Genomic DNA, 25,655 nt, shown 5'->3' on the forward strand with positions numbered 1-25,655 from the left:
CTGTGTCTAAAACTCCATTGATGAATTCATAAACTTGATAACTATACTGGGGTACATATATTGAACAACAAAAGAAACACAACTCTGGCTTTTTGTCAAGTTTTTAAATAGGTGACATAAACACGAACGCTTACTTTTATGAAGTTTCATTTTTTCGAAACTTGCTTTTCATTTGTTGTTCAGTATATTTCGTACCAATATTCAAGATCACCTCCCTTTATCTAGCGTTTTGATGGCTAATCTGATCTTCAGTTCGATCATTAAGAACAACGTTTGTGTTAATACATTCAGTATTTTTTTTAAAATAAAGAAAACCCCAAACAGACAATATATGAGTCGTTATCCCGATTCTTCAGGGTTACCATCAAAGACAAACTCTTCACGTTATGTCTGACACCAGCAATGGCAGCTCCTCCTCTGTGTTGTGCTGCTTGAAGAGGAAGCCACGAAGCATCTCCCCAGGAACAGAGCATGTGGTCATCTCCAGAAACCGTGTGGCGCCGCTCAATGCAGTCCCGAAAAAGTGCCCAATGAGCGGGTCAAAGGTTACCTCCTTGAAGAACCACATGGCAGGAACAGTTGCCATGGACACGCTGCATCAGAAACAGCGTCAGGTGTGGTACTGTAGTCCGCTTGCTGCAAAACCATCTTAAACAACTTTTCCATTCTTCATACCAGTGTCTGAAATTATGGTTACAATTTGGTATGGACAAATGACTTTCATATTCTGTTTATTTGGCATTTCATCGGAATTGTATAATTCTAACGTCTACTACGGTTGTCTTGTACCACGGAGTGGCCATCATTAACTTTTTGGGGTTTTTTAACTTTCAGTATAGTCCAACTGATTGTCTTTCATGATATGCAGGAAGTATAACATATGTTATGGATTACACTTTCTTGGTAAAGTGCAAAGTCTGTTTCATTTTTTAGTTGTGTCCCATCCGGGATTCGAACCCACACCCTAAGAGTCAGGAAACTAATCGCCAACACAAAAAAGTACTAGAATTTGTACTCTACCCAGAAAGTGTAATCCCACATATAACATATGCTACATTTGACCACTTTCTAAATGGCATTGTGTACTCGGGCAGGAAGTATGCTTTCAGTGTGAGTGATAAAGCATGACCCCGCTTCGCTTCCTCATGAGGTTGAAACATTCAATATCATTACCCTTGAAATTTTAAATCTGGCACCTATAAGGGTATTTGTACTTAACCTCTAACAGAATCATCAAACTCTTAAATATCAAACCAAACTGTTTTTTAAGACACGTTAAATGACCACAGATCGAAAGAATGTACATTATTATGATATTTCTATTCTCTTCCCGCAATGAACACAAGCATGGGTCTTGTCTGTTCGCATTTCAAAGGAATGCTAAATTAACTTATTTATTTTGTCTTACCTCAGTCCGGGATCTGTACGAACAATCTGTGCATGGGTTCCACCATGCTGAACGACGACATGAAACACCCCCAGGCGCATAGGTCGAAGGCAGATGTACTGGCCGGTGCCAAAGACTTCTTTGACCAATATTATACGTCTCTAAAGAGGTATTGTACTACATATTCAATAGGAGACGTAGTGTTAACATCCATTGACACAAAACATATCTTTGGTGAATCATGTCTGTCTTTCAGCCATCATTATCAGTTTCTTTAAAACATGACAAATATGATCGTCATCTAAAGAAACAGTTCCAAATTGAAACATAATCACTTTTCCAGAAAAACACGTTTGCCACAGATCCGATTCAAACAGATTTGTGTTCTTGAAATGTTGGAGGTTCCGTAACAAAGACAGAGAGATAATGTGTGTCTTTGAAACGATGACAAAAATATATTCTGTCACAAAGAATCAATCGCAAACCCCCAAGACTGTCGATCGGAATTATTTGTTTCACCACAAGCAACGTTTCTGCTTTCCCTTTCACCAGCTTAAATTCTGAGCGCCATAAGAAGAGATGGGCAGAAGTTAAAGAAGACATCACGAAGACCGGAACTTACGACCTGGCTTTGGAAGAGCTGACCTTTGGCGTGAAGACAGCGTGGAGGAACGCGCCTCGGTGTATTGGAAGAATCCAGTGGTCAAAACTCAAGGTAAGATAGCTGACTGAATAATGCTGCAGAACAATCATGCATGTCTGAAGGAGTTACTGTATTTGGGAACAGTGTAACTGACAAGACTAGAATGTGTGTCTGCCATTTTTCCAATATCATGTACGACCACTGTCATATAAAGTGTGCCTGTCTGCGGAAGGATTTGAAAGCCAATGAAGTGACAAAATTAGAATGTGTCCAAATACCAGTGAGTGAGTGTGGTTTTACTAAGCCTTTAGTTATATTGCAGCACCAGAAAAAAAGGGGGGAGCACTAGAAAATGTGCTTCACACATTATACCCATGTAGGGAGTCGAACCCGTGCCTTCGGCATGACGGACGCGTTAACCACTTGGGAACCCAACCGCCCGTTATGTGTACCAGAAGGATAAAGGTCATCAGGTCTGAGACTTCCAACAGCATTTAGTTTGGGTGGAGGCAGTTGACCCCATTCTAAACATGTGTCTGTGGTGGAACAATTGAAAATACAAATACAAGTATTGCCAGGATGTGTGTCTGCATAAGGTTATAGGCAAGTCTCTAACAGGCTTTTGTTCTCCCTTTTAGTACATATATAGGACAGTTTCCGACGGGTTTGAATCACTCTCACATTGTGAATGAGTGTGGTTTTACGCCACTTTTAGCAATATTCCAGCAATTTAAGGGCGGGGGACACCAGAAATGAGCTTCACACATTGTTCCCATGTGGGGAATCGCGAGTCTTTGGCATGACAAGCGAACGGATAAACACTGACTGATTGGACCAGTAAAAATTAACTGGCATTATGCAGTATATTATACGTTAAAGGTTTACATCAGTAGTATGTCATTGTTTTTAGGTGATGGATGCTCGCCATGTGTCAACGGCTCGAGGGATGTTTGAAGCTATCTGCGCCCATCTTGAATATGGCACTAACAATGGCAACATAAGGTAAAGCTATTTCCAGATGTTCTGATGATGAAAACTCACGACCTCGGGGAATCTTCTGAGGCAGATATGTAAAGGATGTGTCCTTCAGTGAGAGAAGTGATGGCCGATCCAATAACCTGTGGCACCATATTCCTGTGTTCCTAACCATGAAGAGAGCTTGATAAGTGTATCGTAAGTCTGCGTTATGGGAATTACGGTCACCTTAACGCTAAGATAGCTCTGGAAAAACTTGTAGCACCATATATTCCTGTGTTCCGTACCACGAAGAGAGCTCCGTAAGTCTATCGTAAGTCGACGTTACCGTATGGGAATTACGGTCATTTGGCGCTAAGATAGCTCTTGACAACGGACCGCAGGTCCACTACTATAACTGCTACAACTGATAAAACCTGTTACAGGTCTACGATCACTGTGTTTCCACAGCGCAGAGCGAAAAGAGAGGACTTCCGGGTATGGAACAATCAGCTGATCTTATACGCCGGCTACCGTCAACCTGACGGCAACGTCATCGGCGACCCCGGCAACGTCGAGTTCACAGAGGTCGGTTAACATTCAAGCTGCACAATATGTACAGTACTTTGTACAGTACAGTATTCTTGCGTGTTTGGAAAGAAATTCAAGGCCCAGAGTGTCAGATGGCCAACCCCTTGCACATCTTCGATATCTCCAGGGTAGAATTTCCGATAAATCTCCACTTTACCCTGGATGCATGCATCTACGGCTCGATAATTACCGCCCTTTGTTGGCTCCGCATTCTCACAATTCTCACAATTCTCACAATCAGCAAAGCCGCCGCTACCACCGAGCCAGCCAGTGTCATCAGAAATAGTGGTCGCAACTATTAAAGTTTGTTCACAGTGCGACAAAGATTTAGGGGAAATCATACGGACAAATTGTCAGGTCCGAAACTTTAAATATATGTATGCAAAAACTCCTTCTACCTTTAGGTCCTCTGTTTGCGCGGTGGATCTTTTTGACTCGATCGCATATTTGTCTTCAAAACTGAAAGTTTAACTTTCCTCTCTTTCATATTTGCATTTTCACAGTTATGACTCCGATTATCCTATGCGTTAGTTTGCGTTGTAAAAGCGGCGTAAAACTAAACTCACTCACTATGTTTTACCCTTCAACAGATATGCGAGGAGCTGGGATGGCATGGAAAGGGTGGGATGTTTGATGTTTTACCACTTGTTCTGTCTGCCGCCGGCAACGACCCAGAGGTGTTTGACATTCCCGAGAAAATAGTGATGGAAGTAAAACTCAAACACCCAAAGTTTGTACACTGTTGTTTTCGTTGAAACTGTTTGGGAAAATGTAGACGGACTCTGTAATATATTAGGTGTAGATGAGTGAATGGCCTTACACCTCATGCAGTTACGTAAAAGCACCGTTGTGTCGAACACAGATAACTCGATATCTCGGTTGTCTCGATGTAACATGTCGTTCCCGTTAAAATCCTTCATAATTTATCATTGTTCAAGCTCTTTTAAATCGATACGGATGTCTCGATATTTCGGATATCTCGATATAATGATGATGGTTCACACAAACCAAAGAACCCTCTTAACTCGATATTTGGAAAGAAACCGATATTCACCTACCTTTCTGAACTGAGGCTGTTTAGGCACGTTTACACATGATACGAAGAAAACGGATGCGGTTGTGTAAACTAATTACAGGTTGTTAAGCTTGACCTGAGCTACTGTAATTATGCATGACCCAGGAGGTCAAATGGCACAAACGGATGGTTGAGTTAACTTCATTATATAGGGGAACTCGCTGCCTAAAAGCCCGAATGAGAAACATTGAACCATCTGTACCTAATTGTTTAAAGAAAGTTAGTACACTGCTGACGATTTCTCGACACTTAGATGTCAAACGGAGACCCTGTCTCGGCACATTGACAATCAACGACAAAGGCGCACCCCTCCACAATAATAAACCCAACCAGTTGTGACACTGTCACGCAATGTATTCGTATTCACTTGATGAGGTCAAACTCAACAACCACTAGGCTGAGTTGAATGTGTTATTGGTTTGTTATTTAACTAGGATTAGGGATTGATTAGGAAGTATCCACTGTTATGTCTAAACACTGTCGATGACGGATTATAGCTTCAAATCAAAACATGCTGAGAATCCAGTGAGGGTTTTGTGTAATCACGTGACATGCATAATGATAGTTGACCCTGGGGAGATTGTAGGGATACCAAATGGTTTGCTTTTCATGGTGATATGTGATGACGTCCTGGTCGGATGTCTCGAAGATCGGATATTTATTCTTAGTCCCATGAATATCGAGTATATCGACTGTATTTTAACCACTAGCATAAGGACAAATCGTGGATATTCCTCATAGAGTTGTGTGGATATTTTTCTTGAAAAAAAACAGTGGCAATTGTCAATATGACCAGTTTGGCTTAGTTAAAAGGGTATTTAAGGGCAGGAAATCCGTTCTGGCAAAAACGTGCCATTATAAACAGGGTGGCTTTATTACCAGGGTGGTATTATAATCGGGTGGCTTTATAGCCAGGGTGCACTGTAACTGAAAAAAAAACGCTCCATGAATATCTATCTTAGGCGTTATTGGTTCAGATAATAACTGTTTACATTCTGGTAGAATACGCCAAGTACAGTTCGGCTCAGATTTCCTCATGACACAAGCATTTAGGTATTAATTATTTTTTGTTTAGTTTCAAGGAAATATGATATGTTAAAGTATATTGTGAAAATGGATCTGAAGCCAAACAGACATTGGATGCATTCTTTAAATTAATGCTTCTGTACCCACAATAATGCCCACATCTATGCACAAATGTCATGTATGACACGTGCGATTCACATTTTATAGTTACCCGTGGTTTGAGGAGTTGGGCTTGAAGTGGTTCGCATTTCCCGGCGTGTCAAAGATGCTGCTCGACTGTGGAGGGATTGAATTTCCTGCAATCCCTTTCAACGGTTGGTACATGGGGACAGAGGTCGGAGCAAGGAATTTGTGTGACGTCGCAAGATACAATATGACTGAAGTAAGTATTGTGCCAAGTTTGCTTGATGTTGATTATAGCGTCATTTGAGTAGGTGACACGTTATCTTGACGTCTGTAACGTCGTCAGATAGAACTTCGTATGCGTAGAGGACGTCTGGGACACCGCACTCAGGTAGGTGACAGTGACGGGGACATTTGTGACACTGCACGATACAACGCCACTCAGGCAAGTGATAGTGACGGGCACATCTCTGACACCACAGGATACAACGCCACTCAGGCAAGTGATAGTGACGGGCACATCTCTGACACCACACGATACAACGCCACTCAGGCAAGTGATAGTGACGGGCACATCTCTGACACCACACGATACAACGCCTCTCAGGCAAGTGATAGTGACGGGCACATCTCTGACACCACACGATACAACGCCTCTCAGGCAAGTGATAGTGACGGGCACATCTCTGACACCACACGATACAACGCCACTTAGGCAAGTGATAGTGACGGGCACATCTCTGACACCACACGATACAACGCCACTCAGGCAAGTGATAGTGACGGGCACATCTCTGACACCACACGATACAACGCCTCTCAGGCAAGTGATAGTGACGGGCACATCTCTGACACCACACGATACAACGCCACTCAGGCAAGTGATAGTGACGGGCACATCTCTGACACCACACGATACAACGCCTCTCAGGCAAGTGATAGTGACGGGCACATCTCTGACACCACACGATACAACGCCACTCAGGCAAGTGATAGTGACGTATGTGACACCATACACGGAGAAAGTCAAGCTCGAAGACCTCCAAGGAATTGAACAATAGCAAGTCAAGGAGTTTATGCCTTTGGCTCAGATGCTTACTTGTCTCCAGTATAGGCGAGGTAATGAAGTCACGCCTTAATTTTTTGTGGGAGTTTATTAAAGCGTACGCTCGTCACGCCGAAGACTCGTGTTCACATGGGTACAGCATAATGGTCATGTCTGGTGTCTCCCGCCGTAATATTGCTGGAATATTGATAAAAGCAACGTGAAATCAAAATCACTCAGTTATTAATTTTTACGCAACTTCTTACATGGTAACTTGTCAATTTTCAGAAAGTTGCGACAAAATTGGGGCTGAATACCAAGACAGTCTCCTCACTGTGGCGTGACCGAGCTCTAGTTGAGGTGAACGTCGCTGTACTGCATAGTTTCCAGGTACGTGCGATGTTGTAAGCTTAAAGCTCTTAACGTCATCAATAAGCGGTGGGTGACAGAGCGGAGGCACAGTAGGCCAAGGCGCTAGTCTAGTAATCCAGCTAATTTGGAGGTGCCGGGATCGAGTCCACCTTTGACCGGGTGTAACAAAAGCTTGGATTCAACTTTGTGTGCAGACTCTTCCATGTTGTCAAAACCCACTGAAAGGAACCCACGAATCCGTTTATATATGATCAGATGGTGGCTATACAAAAAAGTGCAAACATCTAGTTGCGGGTGCCTGTGTGACTGTGTGTCCCAGTCCACACAACAGTGAATGGGTACCTCGTAAGGATAGGAAAGCCACATTAACTAGGTGCAAGAGATGTATGGTCCCCAGGGATTTGAGATTGAAGATTCGATGTGTCGTTGTTGTGATAGACATCCAGTGATGGGGGGTTGGGGGGGGGGGGGGGGGACACAAAGCGCCCTTGAGCAGTTGAACTGGCGATCTGGATATCAGCTATATACAAATGTCTAGCATTGTAATAACCGTGTTATATCTTGTTATACGCAGGTGTCCGCATTAGTTTATTAAATGTATTCATTGCCTTTCCTTCTACAAATCCTGGGGCGCCGTGGGCGTTAGGGTAGCGATCCAGCGAACTTGTTATCGAGCCCCACCTTTGACCAGGTGTAAAAATCGTTGGAGTCAACTCTTTAGATTTGTCCCAGCCCCCTAGTGTGCTGTAACCGACCCTCTCTGCACATAAAAGAACCCAAGAATTCGTAGGTAAATGACGAGATGGTGGCCGGAAACAGCTGCGAGTACACAACAACTTGCAATAAACGTGAACAAAGTACTGTGACTATGTGTCCCTGTCAACCAACCTGTTAGTTGGAACCCGTATTAATTTGGTACGCCTAATGGCTGCTGTAGTTGTATGGCCTCCAGGGTGTGAAGACCATTTTTGGTGTGCCCCGCCGTGATATTGCTGGAATATTGCAAAAAGCGGCGTAAAACAATACACACTCTCTCTCCAGTGTGTTGGGATTAAATATACACATTAGCATTAATTAAGCACCACCAAAAATAATTGTTGATTGAAACAAAAAGGGATCAAAACAGAGAAGTCAACCAGTTGTACCTAAATACACATGCAGTTTGCATGAAATTCATGTGCTGACTCAAATGCATGCTTTTCATGTTAAAGTACTGTCACGCTACAAGCGGCTGAAGGGTATAAACAGGTGAAATGAAGTAATCTCATTGCTTTCGTATTGACGCATCAATAAGTGAAAAGTGCTGAAATTGAATGTTTTTGGACATGCCGAGGCATAGGCTTTCTGAAAATACCAGGTGGCAGATTATTGGTATGCATGAAGGTGATTTGTCCTGTCGCAGCATTGGGTCCAGATTGAATATCAGTCACACTGTCATCAGGCGCCTTGTAAGGAAACATGCGGCCACTGGTTATGTCAAGGATCGTCCACGATCAGGAAGGCCGAGAAAGACCACTCCCCGTGATGACCGCGACCGAGTTCGCCTAGTGAGACGCAGGCCAATGACCAATGCCAAAGATCTCAGAGAACAATGGAGAGTGAGTGTTCGTCTCTCAACCAGCACCATCCGAAAGAGGCTCAGGTCCGCTGGACCCCGTGCACGTCGTCCAATCGCACGTTTCTTGCTCACTGATAGACACAAGGCTCCACGTTTGGCGTGGTGTAATTAACGGCAAGCCCACAGTCTGAGGACATGGTACATGATCCACTTGTCCGATGGAAGCCGGTTTCTTCTTCCTGTTACTGATGGCGAGTTTGGAGAAGGAGTAATGAGGCCTATCACCAGCGGATGATCTATGCAGCTGAAACTTTTGGCGGTGGCTCTGTGTAGGGATGTATCTCCTGTGAATGTAAGCTGAATCTTATCACCGTTCAAGGTACACACAATGGTCAGAGATACCAACAGGAAGAACTGGAAGCTGCTGTTGTCCCGCATTTGATACCCACCCTCTCGGCCAGTATTTATGGACGATAATGCTAGGCCCCATCGTTCCAGAGCTGTTATCGCATACTTGCGGAACAATGCAGTTGACAGATTACCTTGGCCTGCGAGAAACCGTGAGCTCAAACCAACTGAGCATTTACAGAACCATTTGGGGCGTCAAGTTCAAGTAAAGGATCCACCTGTTCAAAATCTAAAGGAATTAGCCCAGGCTCGTCATGAGGAATGGTATTAGGAATGGCAGAGGATTCCAGTGATGCGTTTGATTTCCAACATGAGGAGGAGGGTTGCAGCAGTTATCCGTGCGAGGGGAGGATACATAAAATACTGATGTCACCATTACTGTTCGTCTAAGATTGAACAATGAACGTTTTTTGAGAACCTTGTCTGCATGGGACCACAGACATTGTCTGTGTGACCAGCGTTTTGGACACGATTATTGATAACGTCTTTAGTGCCCCCATATGACCGTCAAGAAATTACAGTCGAAAGTAGCAGCAGTGTTGGTAGTTGATAGATTGACACTTTAGATGGTCCAGTTGACGAAAATATATATAACCATGTGCTTGGTTTCCATATCACGAATGACCTGTGTGTTGTGTTAGCATGAAAATGGGTGGTGCTTATGTGTATATGACCTGATCAAAATCGATGCATCCGCATTTAGTATTAATTGTTTTTTATTAACACGTTTTTCAAGGAAAATCCAACCAAAAGAATCCAGTTTTCTAGTCATGTGAAATATCTTCTTCTTCCCCTTGTGTCCTTGACGGTGTCCTCATTTTGCCACAGGCAGCAGGTGTGACAATTTTCGATCATCACACAGCGTCCGAATCCTTCATGCAGCATCTCCAGAACGAGCAGCGTCTTCGAGGGGGGTGTCCCGCTGACTGGGTGTGGGTGGTGCCCCCGATGAGTGGCAGTCAGACCGAGGTGTTTCACCAAGAGATGATGGTCTACAAACTCAAGCCTTCTTATGAGTACCAGGTAACGACTCCTGTCCAGCCAGACGAAAGCCTCTATGCATCACTTGCTCGATAACGGTGTTAGTACCTACACAGAAACGTCGTACCCGCTGCACTAAAGAAGCTGACTATCTATAGATTTTTTCCCCTTCATCTACATGAATACAACTTCTAAAATGCCTTTCAAAGAAGTCACACGGAAGCCTTTTACTCAAGTTCTGTCAACGCCATAAGTCCCCTAATGTCCCCGCGTAATACCTGTTTTGTATTTTGGACATTTATCAGAGCAGGATAGAAGTACGAGGTAACGGTAACGGTAAAAATATGTTTGGAAGTAGAGTTGGTTAGTTGGAGTAACCGTTAACTCTTACTACAAAGGCACTGATTGTTTGGACAGGAAATCCTCCTGTATTAAGACTGTCTCCGGATTGGTGTTAAGGATATCCAGATAATATTGATATCTCTGACTAAATATACATACAAGAGAGTTCATTTCATCTGTTACAGATCTTATTTTTTCTATAAAACCACCGGACCAATGTAAGATCATCTGTTTGTATTCCAGGAGGATGCATGGGCGGCTCACAACTGGAAAGACAAGGACTTGGAAAAAAAGTATCTGAAAGTGCAACAGAAACGGTAAGTGGACACTAAACTTCAGATCAATGTTAAACAAGAAACAATGTCACTGCCCCACTAATCCAGTATGTGCAAAAACTAAGAAAGTACTTCTGTTGTAATTCAGGCGGTGGGGAAGACCATTTCTAGTGTTCCCCGCTATGATATTGCTGGAATATTGTTAAAAGTGGCATAAAATCATACTCACTCACTCAGTTATGATTCGTGGCGCTTCATCTTCATACCCTATGACGGTTATGCCATTTGGTGCGACATTTGTAATTACTACAATCACTCGTAAAATGCACGCTCTATTTGTTTGCTCTGTGACATTATATCTTATCAATGGTGATGAGTCTGTCCACACTATCACAGATTGGCCAAATCCCAAGACAGCGCGGTGGCCAGTCATGTCAGCTGCCTCATCTTGTACGCCACGGAGACCGGCAGATCTGAGCGCTTTGCCAGGCGACTCTGTCAGACATTTAAGCGTGCTTTTACCACCGAGGTGAGCGGTTTCCTAAAACCTCATATGATCATTCACAGACAAACACTTTGAAGTAGTGACCATGACTGAAAAACAAACAGTCTTGCAAACCCGAGAAAAAATGGTAATTGTGGGTCAGTTGTGGGTCAGTCTGGAAGGTTCCCACATGGTACAACAATCAAGTCACCAGACAAATTTACTGCAGGTATACTGATGTCATTACAGCTATTGACAAACGCCCTGAACTAATAACCGTGGTCCCTATGCAGGTCGTGTGTATGGAGGACACAGACGTCAATGAGCTGAAGCAGCACGACCTGATCCTCGTAGTCACCAGCACCTTCGGCAACGGCGACGGTCCGGAGAATGGCGAGGTGGGCATTGCGGGTTTGAAATCTTCACCATACCAAAAGAGAAGGGTTGGGATATAGGTAAACCGAGAGAAGGAGAGGTAAGGCTAAATAAAAAAGTGAAATGTTTCTCGGGCATCTGCGAGGCACTTTTATGTGTGCGCGTAACAATTTTTCATGGCCATACCCGATCATCCATTTGTGCACATGAGAATGAGTGTCTGTAAGAACGAGAGTGAATCTGCAACTCATTAACACGTGGTAAACTTTCCAAGCTGTATTTGTGAGAGCAAAACATAAAAAATGTGTTCCTCCCTCGTTACTTTATTTCATCAATGTTTTTGGTTAAAAGTCCTACCGCTTTCGTCACTTTTGAAAAATATGTGCCCGAGAAACAATTATATTTTTATGCAGCCTAAAGTGGAAGGGACATGTAGCTACAGGGTGGACAACAGATGGGAAAGGCAGACGAAAAGCGAAAGGAAGGATGTACACATAACTAGAGAAAGATGAGACAGAGAGACCGGAGAGCTTTTGCACTTTTTGCACACATAAATGTCGTCTTCTCATTGGCTAAGCACTCCTCTATTAATTTCAGTGTAGCCCACTTATAAGCGAGATACATGTGCATTTCAGTGAACCCCGCTGCCAATGGCAACGCATTTGGTACTTCGTGGCAGAACATCTTTAGCTCGAATAACATTGACTCACGCATGATGAACGTAAACTACCGATGTTTTGCGAATGCAACTGGATGAAAGGGAGATAAATCTAACTGTGTTTTTCTTGTTCCGTCTGCAAAATCTAACGATGGCTCAGAAAAGATTTTTCTCTCATTCCAATAAATAAATTTTGACAAAACGTCTAAATGTAGTCCCTGTGAATATTAAGAAGGGGAATTACACTGCGGCGATTTTACTAAGACAATACGTGCGGGAAAAAGAGTAAGATGCAATATTCGAATCGTTTAATTCACACAGGTTGGCTGAAGTGTACGATCCGATACCCATGCTTCAAACAGTTCAAAATTAACATTGAAGTGTTCTGTAAGATAAATACATAGTTCACTGGTCCCTCGGAGACCATGAGTTGATGTACCCTCGATGTTCCTTTATGTCCCCTTTGGGCTCAGGGAACATATACAAACATAGAGGGTACATCAACCCATGTCCCCTCGAGACCAGTAAACAACTCATAGTATATTTATTGTAAATATTGTGTGGGTTGTATCTTTCAGCCTTTCGCCAAGTGTCTGGAGAAACTCAAAGAGTCGAAGTAAGTATTCGTTTCCAAAACGCTCAAATGTCAATAAATGTGAACGCCTGAACATTCTAACATTTTGTAAAGGAACATCAGCCGTATTTTCAGTATGGAGTCTGAGTGGGGTATTCCTGCACGTCTTCACATGGGCAAAGTATTCTGAAGTGCAACATTAAACCCCATTTAAACTCACCTCCTAATGCCTTCCCTCTTGTTGACATGTGATTCAGAAACAAGGGGACTGAAGTGGGAAACAATATCGAGGATAGTGGAAGACCACTGAAAAGCATCAGGTTCGTGTTTGTCTACTCACTTTTTAACACCTTAAACAAGTGTTTCAACAACCATTGTGCAGTGATGTTCACTAAGTACATACAAACACTTCCGTAACAATTGTCTACCTTGAAATAGGAAAGTATACTTGTTGCTATAGAACGGTTAAAATATGCATGGAGTTAACATATAGTTGTTTTGTACGACTTTGAAGAGTATTTGACTGCTTCTTCTATTTAAAAAGATACGGAGTGTTTGGACTTGGATCAAGGGCCTACCCTCATTTCTGCGCCTTCGGACACTTCTTGGACTCGCTGCTGGGCGACCTTGGAGGTCAGAAGATCCTTGAGACAGGAGAGGGGGATGAACTGAGTGGACAGGAGCAATCGTTTAAGATCTGGGCTCAGCGCGCCTTCAAAGTGAGGTGGACTGATAAAACATATGTTTCACAAAATGAAAGTCGAACACCTGGTAGTCTAAACTGGAGACGGGAAGTCTCGGTGGCTGAGCGGGTTAGGCGGCTGACTTTGTGTGCTGGCGATTAGGTGCCTAACTCTGAGGGCACGGGTCTGAATACCGGAAGGGACTCTTCGAAAAAGTGCTAGAATATGTACTTTACTAAGAAAGTGTAATCCCAAATATGACATGCGTTACATTTGACTACTTTCCAAACAGCATTGTGTAATCATACCCAGTTTATGATGTCTTGGAATGAACTAGTAGACTATATGGGCCGAATGAAATGTCCAAACCTCGCAGATTCTGTCACACCGAAGCGGCTTCATTATCTCGGCCCTTATAAACGCCAACTTTGTGTAAAAGCATTCTGAAGTCTGTCAGACATTCATCCGTTTTCTTCGTCTGTCTGCTGCGAAATTGCATTTCCTATTAACTTGCAAAGCCTTTCGCTTTTTGAAAACTTTCGGAAGGTTATTAGGCCGTGTTTCGTGATTTCAAAGTACCGTAAACTGGTTCCTAAAGCTTTGCTTTCGAGGTAGTGCAAGGGGTGAGGAGCTGGTATAAGGGATAGGAATTGGGTGCACTTGATTGGTCACTCCATGACATTGGTACCACTGCAAGTATCCTTCAATACACCCCATCTCAATTGCAGGCCTCCCTCAACGCGTTCGATGTGGACATGGACGTGACAAACCTCGTCGGTGACCTATCCAACAACGACGACACCTGGACGGCCGACAGATTCCGTATAGCAAAACACCCCGACAAGAATGAGAGTGACTTGTTCACAGGTAACAGTAAACCTCATAAAATGTTCCTTAAATACATGAAACATACGATGCGGCATAAACTAACATTCACTCACTCTGTCGTATCTTCTTCCAGCTCTAGGCAAGATCAGCAACAAGGCCGTCGTCCCTTGTAAGATCCTTGAGATAAAACAGCTGCAGTCATCCTCGTCTCCGTATGTCCTTCCAGTGTCACTCCATTTCTACCGCAAAATAGTTTTTTTTCATAATTGCATTCGATACATCGATCAGAGGTGCCCGAGATTCATCATAAAAATCATTAAGAGCTCGGTCTCATTTATCCTAAGCTGGTCCATTACAAATTATGGCTGTCTGCACATTGCGATTCCCTGATATAAAGCAATTAACGTACACTTTATTGGTATTTGTAAATGTCCTTTAAATATGACTTTATTACAAATCATAATTATAATTATTCCTTTACTGCTATTCTACTATTCCTTATTTACCCACAAATTCTCCGCGACGTGTGAAGATCCGGATTAAAATTGGTCCTCGGTATACTTTGCTTGTCATAAGAGACAACAACCGGGATCGGGTTGTTAGGCTCGATGACTGGACTCGTAAGCTCTTGGTAAGCATACATACGGTGCCTAAAAAGTATTTAACGCGGATATGAATTTGACTGTATTCATCCAGGCGGCAAACCATCCTGGTCCGGCTCGGTACTAATGCCGCCTCTGTCATGAAGTACTGCCCAGGTGATCACCTCGCCATATTTCCCTCAAATCCACCGGAAATGGTCAACGCCATCTTGTCTCGTCTCGACGACGCGCCACCTGACGGACAAATCATGCGGATAGAGATGATGCAGGAGGAGACAACCGCACCAGGTAAACTAAAAATCCTTGAAACTGGAAACAACAGACATTTCATTTTAATTTGCCATGGTGACCCTGTCAAACATGGCGACAGCTTGCTCTTCAGAGTTGCCTCCCATATGCGTACCAGTATCCAAAGGTCGTAGTTCGACCTGATCATGTTTCTGGGTTTGTTATCACAATACCACTGTCCGTTGGTGTCCAGGGATGCATCATTCACCGATTTTGTATCAGATATTTTTCAGCATGGACATAAAATGTTCCAGACTCCACCAAGAAATGGGTGTCATGGGATAAGCTCCCGGCATGTACCCTAAGAATCGCCTTCACCAAGTACCTGGATGTGACCACGCCGCCTACCCAGGACTTCCTGAAGATACTGTCCACTTTGGCAAACCAGAACCAGGACAAGGACAGGCTGGACCTGTTGACCACCGTGAGTCGACTGTATGAGCGCCAGTAGTGCATCATCTGATTAAACAGTTGTATTTTCTGCCCGATTGTTGATGAAAAAACGTAAAAGCGTAATTATAGAAGAAATGTTCTCTTTCCTCAGAACTGAAATCTCAAATAAATCCTAAATGGGTGTATAGACAATGGCCAAAGTTTGGAAAAAAGATCACGTACAACGATTTTGAGACATTTTTACTACGATTTGGTATCCAGACTATATTACCTATTTAAATAGTGCTTATCACGAAAAAATAGGACACCAAGCTGAAAATCGCCACCCAAATCGCTTAAAATAGTGGTAAGTGTGAAGAGTATTTTCACCTATGACTGTATCTCTAGCTTTTAAATTTTGGAAACCTGAATTTTTAAGACATTTAAAGAGTTATGATCATGAATGAATTTGATTTTTGTCTTCACTACGAAACGTTACACTGACGGTGTGCTCCAAGGTGCTTATTGAATGAAAACTGTTCCTTTTTTCAGAATTCCAGCGCTTACGAGGAATGGAGGGATACGAAGAACCCGACCATCCTTGAGGTTTTGGAGGAATTCCCTTCCCTCCGGGTACCCACCTCACTGCTGGTCACGCAGCTTCCCTTCCTGAAACAGCGCTACTACAGCATCAGCTCGTCTAACGATGCGAACCCCAAAGAGGTTCATGCAACTGTCGCCGTACTTAAGTACACAACTGAAGGTCACTAATGCCTGATCATATGACTGAGAATTGCTTTCACTGATATTTACTTACACTTACATATCTAAATAATAGTTCAGATTGAATATCTCATGTTCATACACACAACTTAATTGCGTTAGTCGAGCCATGGCCTGTAAAATAGCAAACTAATATCAGTGAGGTCTTTAATTAGATCGGCAACGTTTGGCCTCTCCGTGATAATGCTTAGATACTGGGGTAAAACGTACAGATAAATCTATAACCCACTCTTCTCTCTGTATCGTTTCGTTGCGAAGATAGGTTCGTTTAAAAATAGCCTAGGTATAGACTGTCGGTTGTGTACAGTTTTATTATATTACCTAATTAAACTACAACACTGCTTGTCTCTTCTGTCGAGCACAGGAACAGTATAAATCAGTGTTAGGGAGAGAGTGTTAATGAGTTTCGTTTCACGCCATTTTCAGCAGTATTCTAGCAATATCGCGTCGAGGGACACCTGAAACGGGCTTCACATATTGCAGCCATGTGGGGAATCGAACCCGGGTCTTCAGAGCGACAAGGGAACGCTTCAACGACTAGGCTACCCTAGAATAATACAAACGGAATCTAAAACACATAGAAACACGGTTGACAGAGCAAGGTAGAACGTGCATACCTACTTACGGATATTAGCAGCTAAAACAAAATATTAACGTAAATTCAGTTTTAAAATTTGACAACAAAATTAAAAGTGTTTGTTCCTGCAGCTGGTGTTGAACGTGAGGGAGTGTGTTCCGGTTGGCTGAACAGACAAAAGGTCGGAGAGGTCATCCCGTGCGCTATAAGAGCGTAAGTAATCAAATAAAGCTTGAAATCTGCAAATCGTCATGCTTAATAATAGTTTTGAATCTCACCCTGACAGCAGGCGTATATTTGGTTTTAACATCTAAATCCATTTCTGTGCGTGACAGCGCCCCCAACTTTCACCTCCCAGAGGACAAGACGTTGCCGGTGATAATGGTGGGACCAGGGACAGGTGTCGCCCCCTTTAGGAGTTTTTGGCAGCAGCGAGAGGTGGACATGGCTAAAGGGCCTGCTCCAACCAGTGAGTCCGTTACACATCTAGACAACGTCCAGCGCATATGGATAAGATAATAAACTTGTAACATGTCACCATTAATTATACCTGCGATGGAAAATATAGGCGTTGCAACTATGGATGTAGCCGTATATGTTTGAGACTGACGTCAGATGCCATTGAGAATCATACTATTCTTTCTTTTCTTCAGACGGAAACCGACAGGGTTGGGGTGACATGAGGTTGTATTTCGGCTGCCGGTCGTCCAGCCAGGACCACGTGTATGACTCGGAGCTGGCGACAATGAAGACCAAAAAAGTGTTGACCGACTACTACGTGGCTTTGTCCCGCGAACCAGAGAAACCCAAGGTGATGTCATCCTGCTTTGAATATCAGTATGACATTTGTATCATTCACTGACACGTTGTCTCTGTTCGCCTATTTTGCCATTACAACTGAAGCCTATGTCAACCATCGTAAAGCCAGTCGGCATCAGTTTCAGACTACTGAGTAAGACAAGAATAGAATTGAAGTAGATGCCATCTTCTGAACCATGACCCAAAAGCAGCTGTTCGCTGACACCTGAATCTCTGGGCACCAGCGACAAGCATTTGTTGATCAATGCTGTACATAATAATATTGAAGAGTTCCTAGTTTTGCACCCTCATTTTATTTTGCCAAATATATCTCCCCCTCAAGACTTGATAGTGAAATGTTCCTTCGCCCTAAGACTTGATAGTGAAATGTTCCCTTTCTTCAAGACTCGAGAGCGAAATATCCCCTCTCCTCAACAGTTGATAGTGAAATATTCCCTCTCCTCAAGTCTTGATAGTGAAACATTCCCTCTCCTCCAGACTTGATAGTGAAATATTCCTTCTCCTCAAGACTCGATAGTGAAAATGTTCCTTCTCCTCAAGATTTGATAGTCCAGACGTGACAATGAAATATTCCAGCTTCACGCATGGGAGTGGAAAGTCCCACCACCCACCACCTTCACACGCTATAGTAAAATGTTCCACCACCTCCACCATGATAGTAAAATGTCCCACCACCTCCATCTTGATAGTAAAATGTCCCACCACCTCCATCTTGATAGTAAAATGTTCCACCACCTCCATCTTGATAGTAAAATGTTCCACCACCTCCATCTTGATAGTAAAATGTTCCACCACCTCCATCTTGATGGTGAAATGTCCCACCACCTCCATCTTGATAGTAAAATGTTCCACCACCTCCATCTTGATAGTAAAATGTTCCACCACCTCCATCTTGATAGTAAAATGTTCCACCACTTCCATCATGATAGTAAAATGTTCCACCACCTCCATCTCGATAGTAAAAAGTTCCACCACCTCCATCTTGATAGTAAAAAGTTCCTTCTCCTGCATAATGCTCTAGATTTGATAGTGAACTGTTTCGTCTTCTCCACAGATGTACGTCCAGGACATGATGCAACAACAAGCCAAGGACGTCTATAACACCATGGTTAACGCCGGGGGACACATCTACATATGCGGCGATATAACAATGGCCGAAGACGTCAAGCAGACGCTAGAACGGATTCTGACTGAACAGGGAAAGCTGACCACGAAAGCAGCCAGAGACTACATTGGCCAACTGAGGGTAAGTGTAAAGACTTGCAGAAGTAACATCCTATGTTTTACAACTGTGGAGGAGCTACACCATATGCTTGTCAGCTAAGGGTATGTATAAAGACTGAGAGGAGAAATCATGCATGTTCGTCAGCTAAGGGTAGGTATTAAGACTAGACGGAGCCACATTCTATGTTGGTCTACTAAGAGTAGGTATAAAGACTTGGAGGAGCCACATGCATGTTCGTCAACTGAGGGTAGCTTTACAGACCAGAGGGAGCCACATCCTATGTTCGTCAACTGAGGGTATGTATAAAGACTGAGAGGAGAAATCATGCATGTTCGTCAACTAAAGGTAGGCATTAAGACTAGACGGAGCCACACCCAATGTTGGTCTGCTAAGAGTAGGTATAAAGACTTGGAGGAGCCACATGCATGTTCGTCAACTGAGGGTAGGTATACAGACCAGAGGGAGCCACATCCTATGTTCGTCAACTGAGGGTATGTATAAAGACTGAGAGGAGAAATCATGCATGTTCGTCAACTAAAGGTAGGTATTAAGACTAGACGGAGCCACATCCTATGTTGGTCTACTAAGAGTAGGTATAAAGACTTGGAGGAGCCACATGCATGTTCGTCAACTGAGGGTAGCTTTACAGACCAGAGGGAGCCACATCCTATGTTCGTCAACTGAGGGTATGTATAAAGACTGAGAGGAGAAATCATGCATGTTCGTCAACTGAGGGTAGGTATACAGACCAGAGGGAGCCACATCCTATGTTGGTCTACTAAGAGTAGGTATAAAGACTTGGAGGATCCACATGCATGTTCGTCAACTGAGGGTAGGTATAAAGACCAGGGGGAGCCACATCCTATGTTCTAGGATGTCTGCAGAGAGGGTAAGCACTCAGACTCGGATGAGTCACATATTACGTTCGTCAGCCCTAGTTTAAGTATGGAAACTGGGAGGAGCCAGAGCCTATGTTCGTCACCTGAATATAACATTTCCCCTAAAAGAATTGAATGGGTGGAAAAATATACCTCCTTTTGTTATAGTAACTCAAACCGAAAGCATCGGCTGCTTGTATGATCCAGAAACTATCTTTCAAAAAACAAAACCCTCCTAGTGGGACTGACAAAGCTTTTGTCTTCCAGAGTGACAAGAGATACCACGAAGATATATTCGGTGTTGGCCAGAAGAAATCAACTGCAAAGACAACTGAAGACAAGAAGGTTTGGATGATCATATAAATATTGTTGCATGTATTACGTCCATGATTATTTATACACCTGGAAATTAATCAAGCAACACCCCAATTTTTTCTATTGGAGCAACTTTGAAGTGTTCTGACAATCAAAATATGCCGGGTTGATATAGTTTGACACTTTTTTATTCAACAGACGATCTCTGACAAACAACTTAAAGGGAAAAAGTATCAAGACTTTGCTTTATTGCAACGAAATCCAAATTCTTAAAACTGTCTTAAATTCATGAAAAAATGGACACAATTTACTATTCATCCACAGACGTTGTTGTCAGGTGTATTAACACAAATGTCACATGGAAAGAAAGAACAGTCATCTGAGAGTCTGCACACCGACTTTCATCAATATCTAGTGTGTCCTCCCTGCGCACGCACCACCGATTCCAGACGCCTCCTCATTCCTTGGATGAGTCTCCGGATCTGATTCTGGGGGATCCTGTTCCACTCCTCATGCAGGGCAGCCGTCAATTCGTTGAGATTATGGACTGGTGGGTCTCTCTGCCTCACACGACGGCCAAGAAAGTCCCACAAATGTTCAATGGGGTTGAGGTCAGGGCTCATGGCAGGCCATGGAATTCTGTCAATTGCATTTTGCCGCAAAAAATCATTTACAGCATGCGCCCTGTGAGGTCTAGCATTGTCGTCCATAAATATGGGTCTCGTTGCCAGAGGATGGTTCTCAAAATGAGGTACCACAGCCCTGTCAAGAACCTCCTGTTGGTAACGAACACCGTTAAGGTTGCCACGGATGGTAATGATATCCAACTTGCAGTTCATGGAAATGCACCCCCATACCATAACGGAACCTCCCCCAAAGGCCACAGTCTCCTGGATGTTCCGTGGAGCCATTGCTGTGTTCCTCTGCCTCCAGACCCGAGTACGACCGTCCACCATGTGCAGCAAGAACCGGCTCTCATCTGAGAAATGGACCTTCCTCCAAGAGGCAATGTTCCAGTGCAAACGGTCATTACACCAGGCCAGTCGGGCTGCCTTATGGGCTGGAGACAGTCTGGGTCGCTTGATTGGCCTCCTTGCCCGGTATCCTGCAGCTTTCAGACGATTCCGAACAGTCCTGTTCGAGATGGGTCTCCCTGGAAGCCACTCCTGTCTCAACCGAGAGCTCGAGTCGAAGGACCTGCGCCGTACAAGTCTCAGTAAAGCTCTGTCCTCCCGGACTGTGGTCTTCCTGGGTCTTCCTGGTCTAGGCAGGTCTTTAACTTCATTAGTGGCCCGGTATTTTTTCAAAAGTTTTGAAATTATGGAATGATGTCGTCCGATTTGAGTCCCGATTTGTCTTAGAGACATACCAGCATTCCTCATGCCGATTATTTGCCAACGAGTGGCCTCTGATAATTTCCTACGTGCCATGACATTGAAATGAATGAAAAACCGAATGCAATCGACAACCTGCGCTTGTAAACACCCCAGGGAAAAAGTGCATTTTTCGAAAGTTGAGGTTAAAGCAATGCACGTGCGCTGTGCAAGCTTCACGCGCGTCATATCAACCCATGAAAAGCTCATGCTGTATGTCAATACATCAAAATTGAATAATCAATCATCAAAATTACTTCGTTAAACTTTGTTAAGTTTTTATGTGTCTTTGAATTTGGTGTTGCTTAATTAATTTCCATATGTATATTATACATCAGTATGGCATACATGCCCCCTTCACTCCCTTATCTGGGAGCATTTTTCACTCACTACAATTTTTCTACGCGTTCTTGAAGCAAATTGTTTCTTTTAACGTTGTGCTTCTCAAACCAGGTATATTGCTCAGTCGTTACCCACGAGAATGTTTTCTATTTTTCAGTAGGTTTTAGTTTTGGAATACTCTTAGTCACGATTTTGCTTCGAGTTGAATAAAACAAGATGAGGACACTGATGAGGAGAATGAGCAGGGGCCTTGAGAGTAGCATTCGCGATCAGTGCCCAGAGTTCTGAAATAAGTCAGCACACGTTTCATCCAGGTCGTGGTAAAATTATATGTTTAGGAGAGAACTAAAACTTAAGGTCAGGTTGTACACAATGTTAAAACCAATATAAAGCAAACAAAATAAAACCAACACTCTTGTCTTTCGGATATCCTCACCATATCCTCTTTATGCATTCATGATTAGAAATGTTCATGTTCTTCTTTTCTTGCATTCAGACCGGAAGACGTTAACAGTATCTCCTGGTGCCAACTAAGCAATCCTGCTATGAAGTGCACAGACATGGGATTGTCAGGCATCAAGAAATATCTTCGAAGTCAACTGACATTAAATAGTCATACGAATTTCAATGGCGAAATATTCTAATGAAGATAATGTATTTGAGACCGATAAAAACGCCCATTTATAAGTTTTATGACGAAAGAGTTGCCGTCCAATCAGCTGCCTTATATTAACTGAGAGTTTTAACTATTGTTAAACAATGAAACAATTCAAACATATTTTTTCGGGCCAATAAATAATGACTCCATAAATATCTCCAAATACCTTAATGTTACTATACCATAACATACTAGGCACATTATTGTGGGGATATTGGTATTGGTTTATGATTGATACCTTATCAGTGTGTCAATGAATAAATAGATTATTTTACATAAATTCGAAATTTACACATATCCTTCACCGTGTGTCTCGTATAACTATAATTTTAACAAGTTGTTGAATTTTGAGAGACGAAAAGGGAAAGGTTACAAGAAACAATCTTTGGCTTCCAGTTATTGTAAAGGATTTGTGAAAATGGACTCAAAAACATCGATGGAACCTTCAATAGCGCAGTAGTGTTAGATGGAGTTTGTTTTGTTTCTTAGCAAAGTATGTTGATATTTCTCATGTCACTTTTACACTCCCTTTCTACTCCGAGCATACCCGGTAAATGTCTATGCAATCGGTTTTAGAATGTTCATACCTCAGCATATCCCTTGAATCTAGGAATTTGTTATTTATCTTTTGAACTCTATACGTCAAACAGATTTAAGAGGTATCGCAAGTTAGTGTTTTACACACGAAGTCACGCACAAAGCCACGTGGGTTTTCACTAGTGTTCTTCACGCTCAGCAGTCCACGTGACGGCATCAATGTGTAATGTTGTATGCATTATGTTTTCCGTCATTCCTTACATGTTTGATAAAAAATTCTGGCTTTGAGAGTTAATATATTTTCAATTTTGTTTCTAAGCCTATAGATAGTTTTAAACCATGTACTCACTTTTTCCGATTAATTGTCTGTATTATCATAACTATGTGACATGATATTAGAAGGTTTGCTCCTTCTTGACTGAAAAGAAAGAAATATTGTCTAAAACACATCTTCAAAAATATTAGTTTTGAAACAAATATCTGGTTTTACATGTACATGTGTATAGATGAAAATATCTAGTCCGCTGAAGTTAACACCATAGCCCAACCACAATAATCTCTTGTCATTGTAGCAGGACAAGGCAAAGATTATAGTTGGGACAAAATAAAAATGTTTTGATATTGGTCCTGTCTGATAAGCAATGGGAGTCTTCAGTCATCACCCCCTTAGAACGCACATATTTTCGATAACTCTACACTTGCGATGGATATTAAACGTCTTTATATTAATTCATCTATTATCTACATGCTTTGGGTGTATCTTTTTTTAAAACTATCGTTACTACATGTGTGATGTTCATGTCTATATATTCATATACATAAAACTGGTGGGACTTTAAACAGAAATAATAATCATTTGCTCTGGTTTTGTTTTTATTGATATTGTCCACAGAAGTCCACAAAGAGAATGTGTTTCCCCTTTGTTTATGATATATATGCTACATTATATATCCTTTTCATGCATACTGTACTACAAATAAACTGAATAATTACCGTTCGCACATTTTTTCAACACTTTTTCCACTTTATCTTTTTGAATCCAGAACATTCTAAACCAATATCTGCATAGCTGGGCCATAATTAGATATTCCAAAATCAATAGTACAACGTCATGCGATTTACGTAGAATGAAATCGTTTAACTATCATTATAATGTATGACACAAGACAACATGTATGTTTATGTAAGTCATTACATATTAATATATTTAAACTTAAATGTTCATATGAAATCAATATGCAATAGCAGTGAAAATGCAGAACAATCAAATAATTTATGATTACTTCAGCTTGTTCTTTATAACATCCATATGGATGGATGGATGATGGATGGATGGATGGATGGATGGATGGAGGAATGGATGGATGGTGGATCCCATTTGACGGTCCTTAGATAACAGGAGAGAATCATCACAGTGTGGGTCCCTGCATCACAATCAGAATTTGATTGTGTATTAAATATTCACATCACCAGGTCTAAATGTCGACATAGTAATGCGAAATTGCATCAAACAACACAGCATTCTGTAATGATTTGGGTTCTTTGATATACATGTGTCAGTTCTTCGTGTATACGCGTGTCTTTCACTGATATCCTATCAATTTATGTTTCTTCCAAATTTGGACCCTTTAACTGATCTTCAGTAACCAATAGTTGCAAAGAGGCGACTAGCGGGATCATGTGGTAAGGCTCGTTGACTTGGTTGACACCTTCATCGACAGTCGATGCCCATGATGTTGATCACTAGAATGTCTGGTCCAGATTCGATCATTTAAAGACTGCCGCCATATCGCTGGAAGGCTGCTACTGTGGTGTAAAGTAAAGCTCAGTCATTCACTTATTCCTAATCTGACGCGACTACGAGTAAAGGGGTTTTGTGGCGTACTCATAAAGCACCGATGGCTGTCTTCTTGAGTCCACAAACTTGAATCATATGCCAAAACATCCAGTCTCTATCAGACTGATAGTCCTTCAGTCATGGAAAAGAATGGCGTATGTATATAGCACATGTGATCGCTAACATATTGCAAGAACCAGCCACCTAGACACGGTCATGACACTTACAACAATACGAAAGGAAGCAGGCTCTTAATTCAGCACAGATAGATATATTTTACGAGAGCCTCAATCAACTTGCTGCCACCATCAACACTCGGATTGTTAGTGTTCAAGCTACCAAATACCATTCTCAACTTTAAAACTAGAACTTACCTCGCAATGAAAACCTTCTTCAAATGAACAATTGTAATAAACCTGTTATCTAGGTAACCAGATCATACAAGCTGATCATGAAGGACCCATTTTCACATTATAATCAACATTAAAATATCATTAAAAAACAAAGTACATGATACGGTTCCGCTTCCGTTCAGCTACTGTCTGCACTCATTGTGTCAACAGTCAAGATTCAATATTTCGGTATTAATGGCCTATTGTACAATTATGATAACTTTCTTAATCTCTTAGTCACGTGATTTACAGGAGTTTTGAATTTGAGATCAAAA

General features: G+C 42.3%; 1 protein-coding gene across 1 annotated transcript; it reads left to right on the forward strand.

Annotated features, from left to right (window-relative positions):
- The first annotated feature begins 520 nt into the window (after positions 1-520).
- On the forward strand, positions 521-24,148 carry LOC137261232 (nitric oxide synthase 1-like). The gene is made up of 26 exons (XM_067798943.1): positions 521-614; positions 1,414-1,556; positions 1,940-2,102; positions 2,941-3,032; positions 3,431-3,572; positions 4,166-4,305; positions 5,884-6,058; positions 7,133-7,234; positions 10,011-10,205; positions 10,749-10,822; positions 11,177-11,309; positions 11,558-11,662; positions 12,876-12,913; positions 13,129-13,191; positions 13,416-13,590; positions 14,283-14,421; positions 14,516-14,594; positions 15,079-15,272; positions 15,527-15,696; positions 16,197-16,407; positions 17,136-17,217; positions 17,340-17,473; positions 17,658-17,815; positions 18,878-19,069; positions 20,194-20,271; positions 22,453-24,148. The coding sequence occupies exons 1-26, from the start codon at positions 531-533 to the stop codon at positions 22,465-22,467; spliced, it is 3,276 nt and encodes a 1,091-aa protein (XP_067655044.1). The 5' UTR covers positions 521-530; the 3' UTR covers positions 22,468-24,148.
- The last annotated feature ends 1,507 nt before the right edge of the window (positions 24,149-25,655 follow it).

This window comes from Haliotis asinina, chromosome 14 (assembly GCF_037392515.1).
Source record: "Haliotis asinina isolate JCU_RB_2024 chromosome 14, JCU_Hal_asi_v2, whole genome shotgun sequence".
Lineage (NCBI taxonomy): Eukaryota > Metazoa > Mollusca > Gastropoda > Lepetellida > Haliotidae > Haliotis > Haliotis asinina.

What these genes read in the sequence shown, in the direction of transcription:
- LOC137261232 (XM_067798943.1), top strand. Translation starts at nt 531, where the DNA reads ATGAGCGGGTCAAAGGTTACCTCCTTGAAGAACCACATGGCAGGAACA. An exon ending in TATTATACGTCTCTAAAGAG is followed by an intron (nt 1,557 to 1,939) that starts GTATTGTACTAC and finishes CCCTTTCACCAG; the next exon opens with CTTAAATTCTGAGCGCCATA. An exon ending in ATCCCGTGCGCTATAAGAGC is followed by an intron (nt 17,218 to 17,339) that starts GTAAGTAATCAA and finishes TGTGCGTGACAG; the next exon opens with CGCCCCCAACTTTCACCTCC.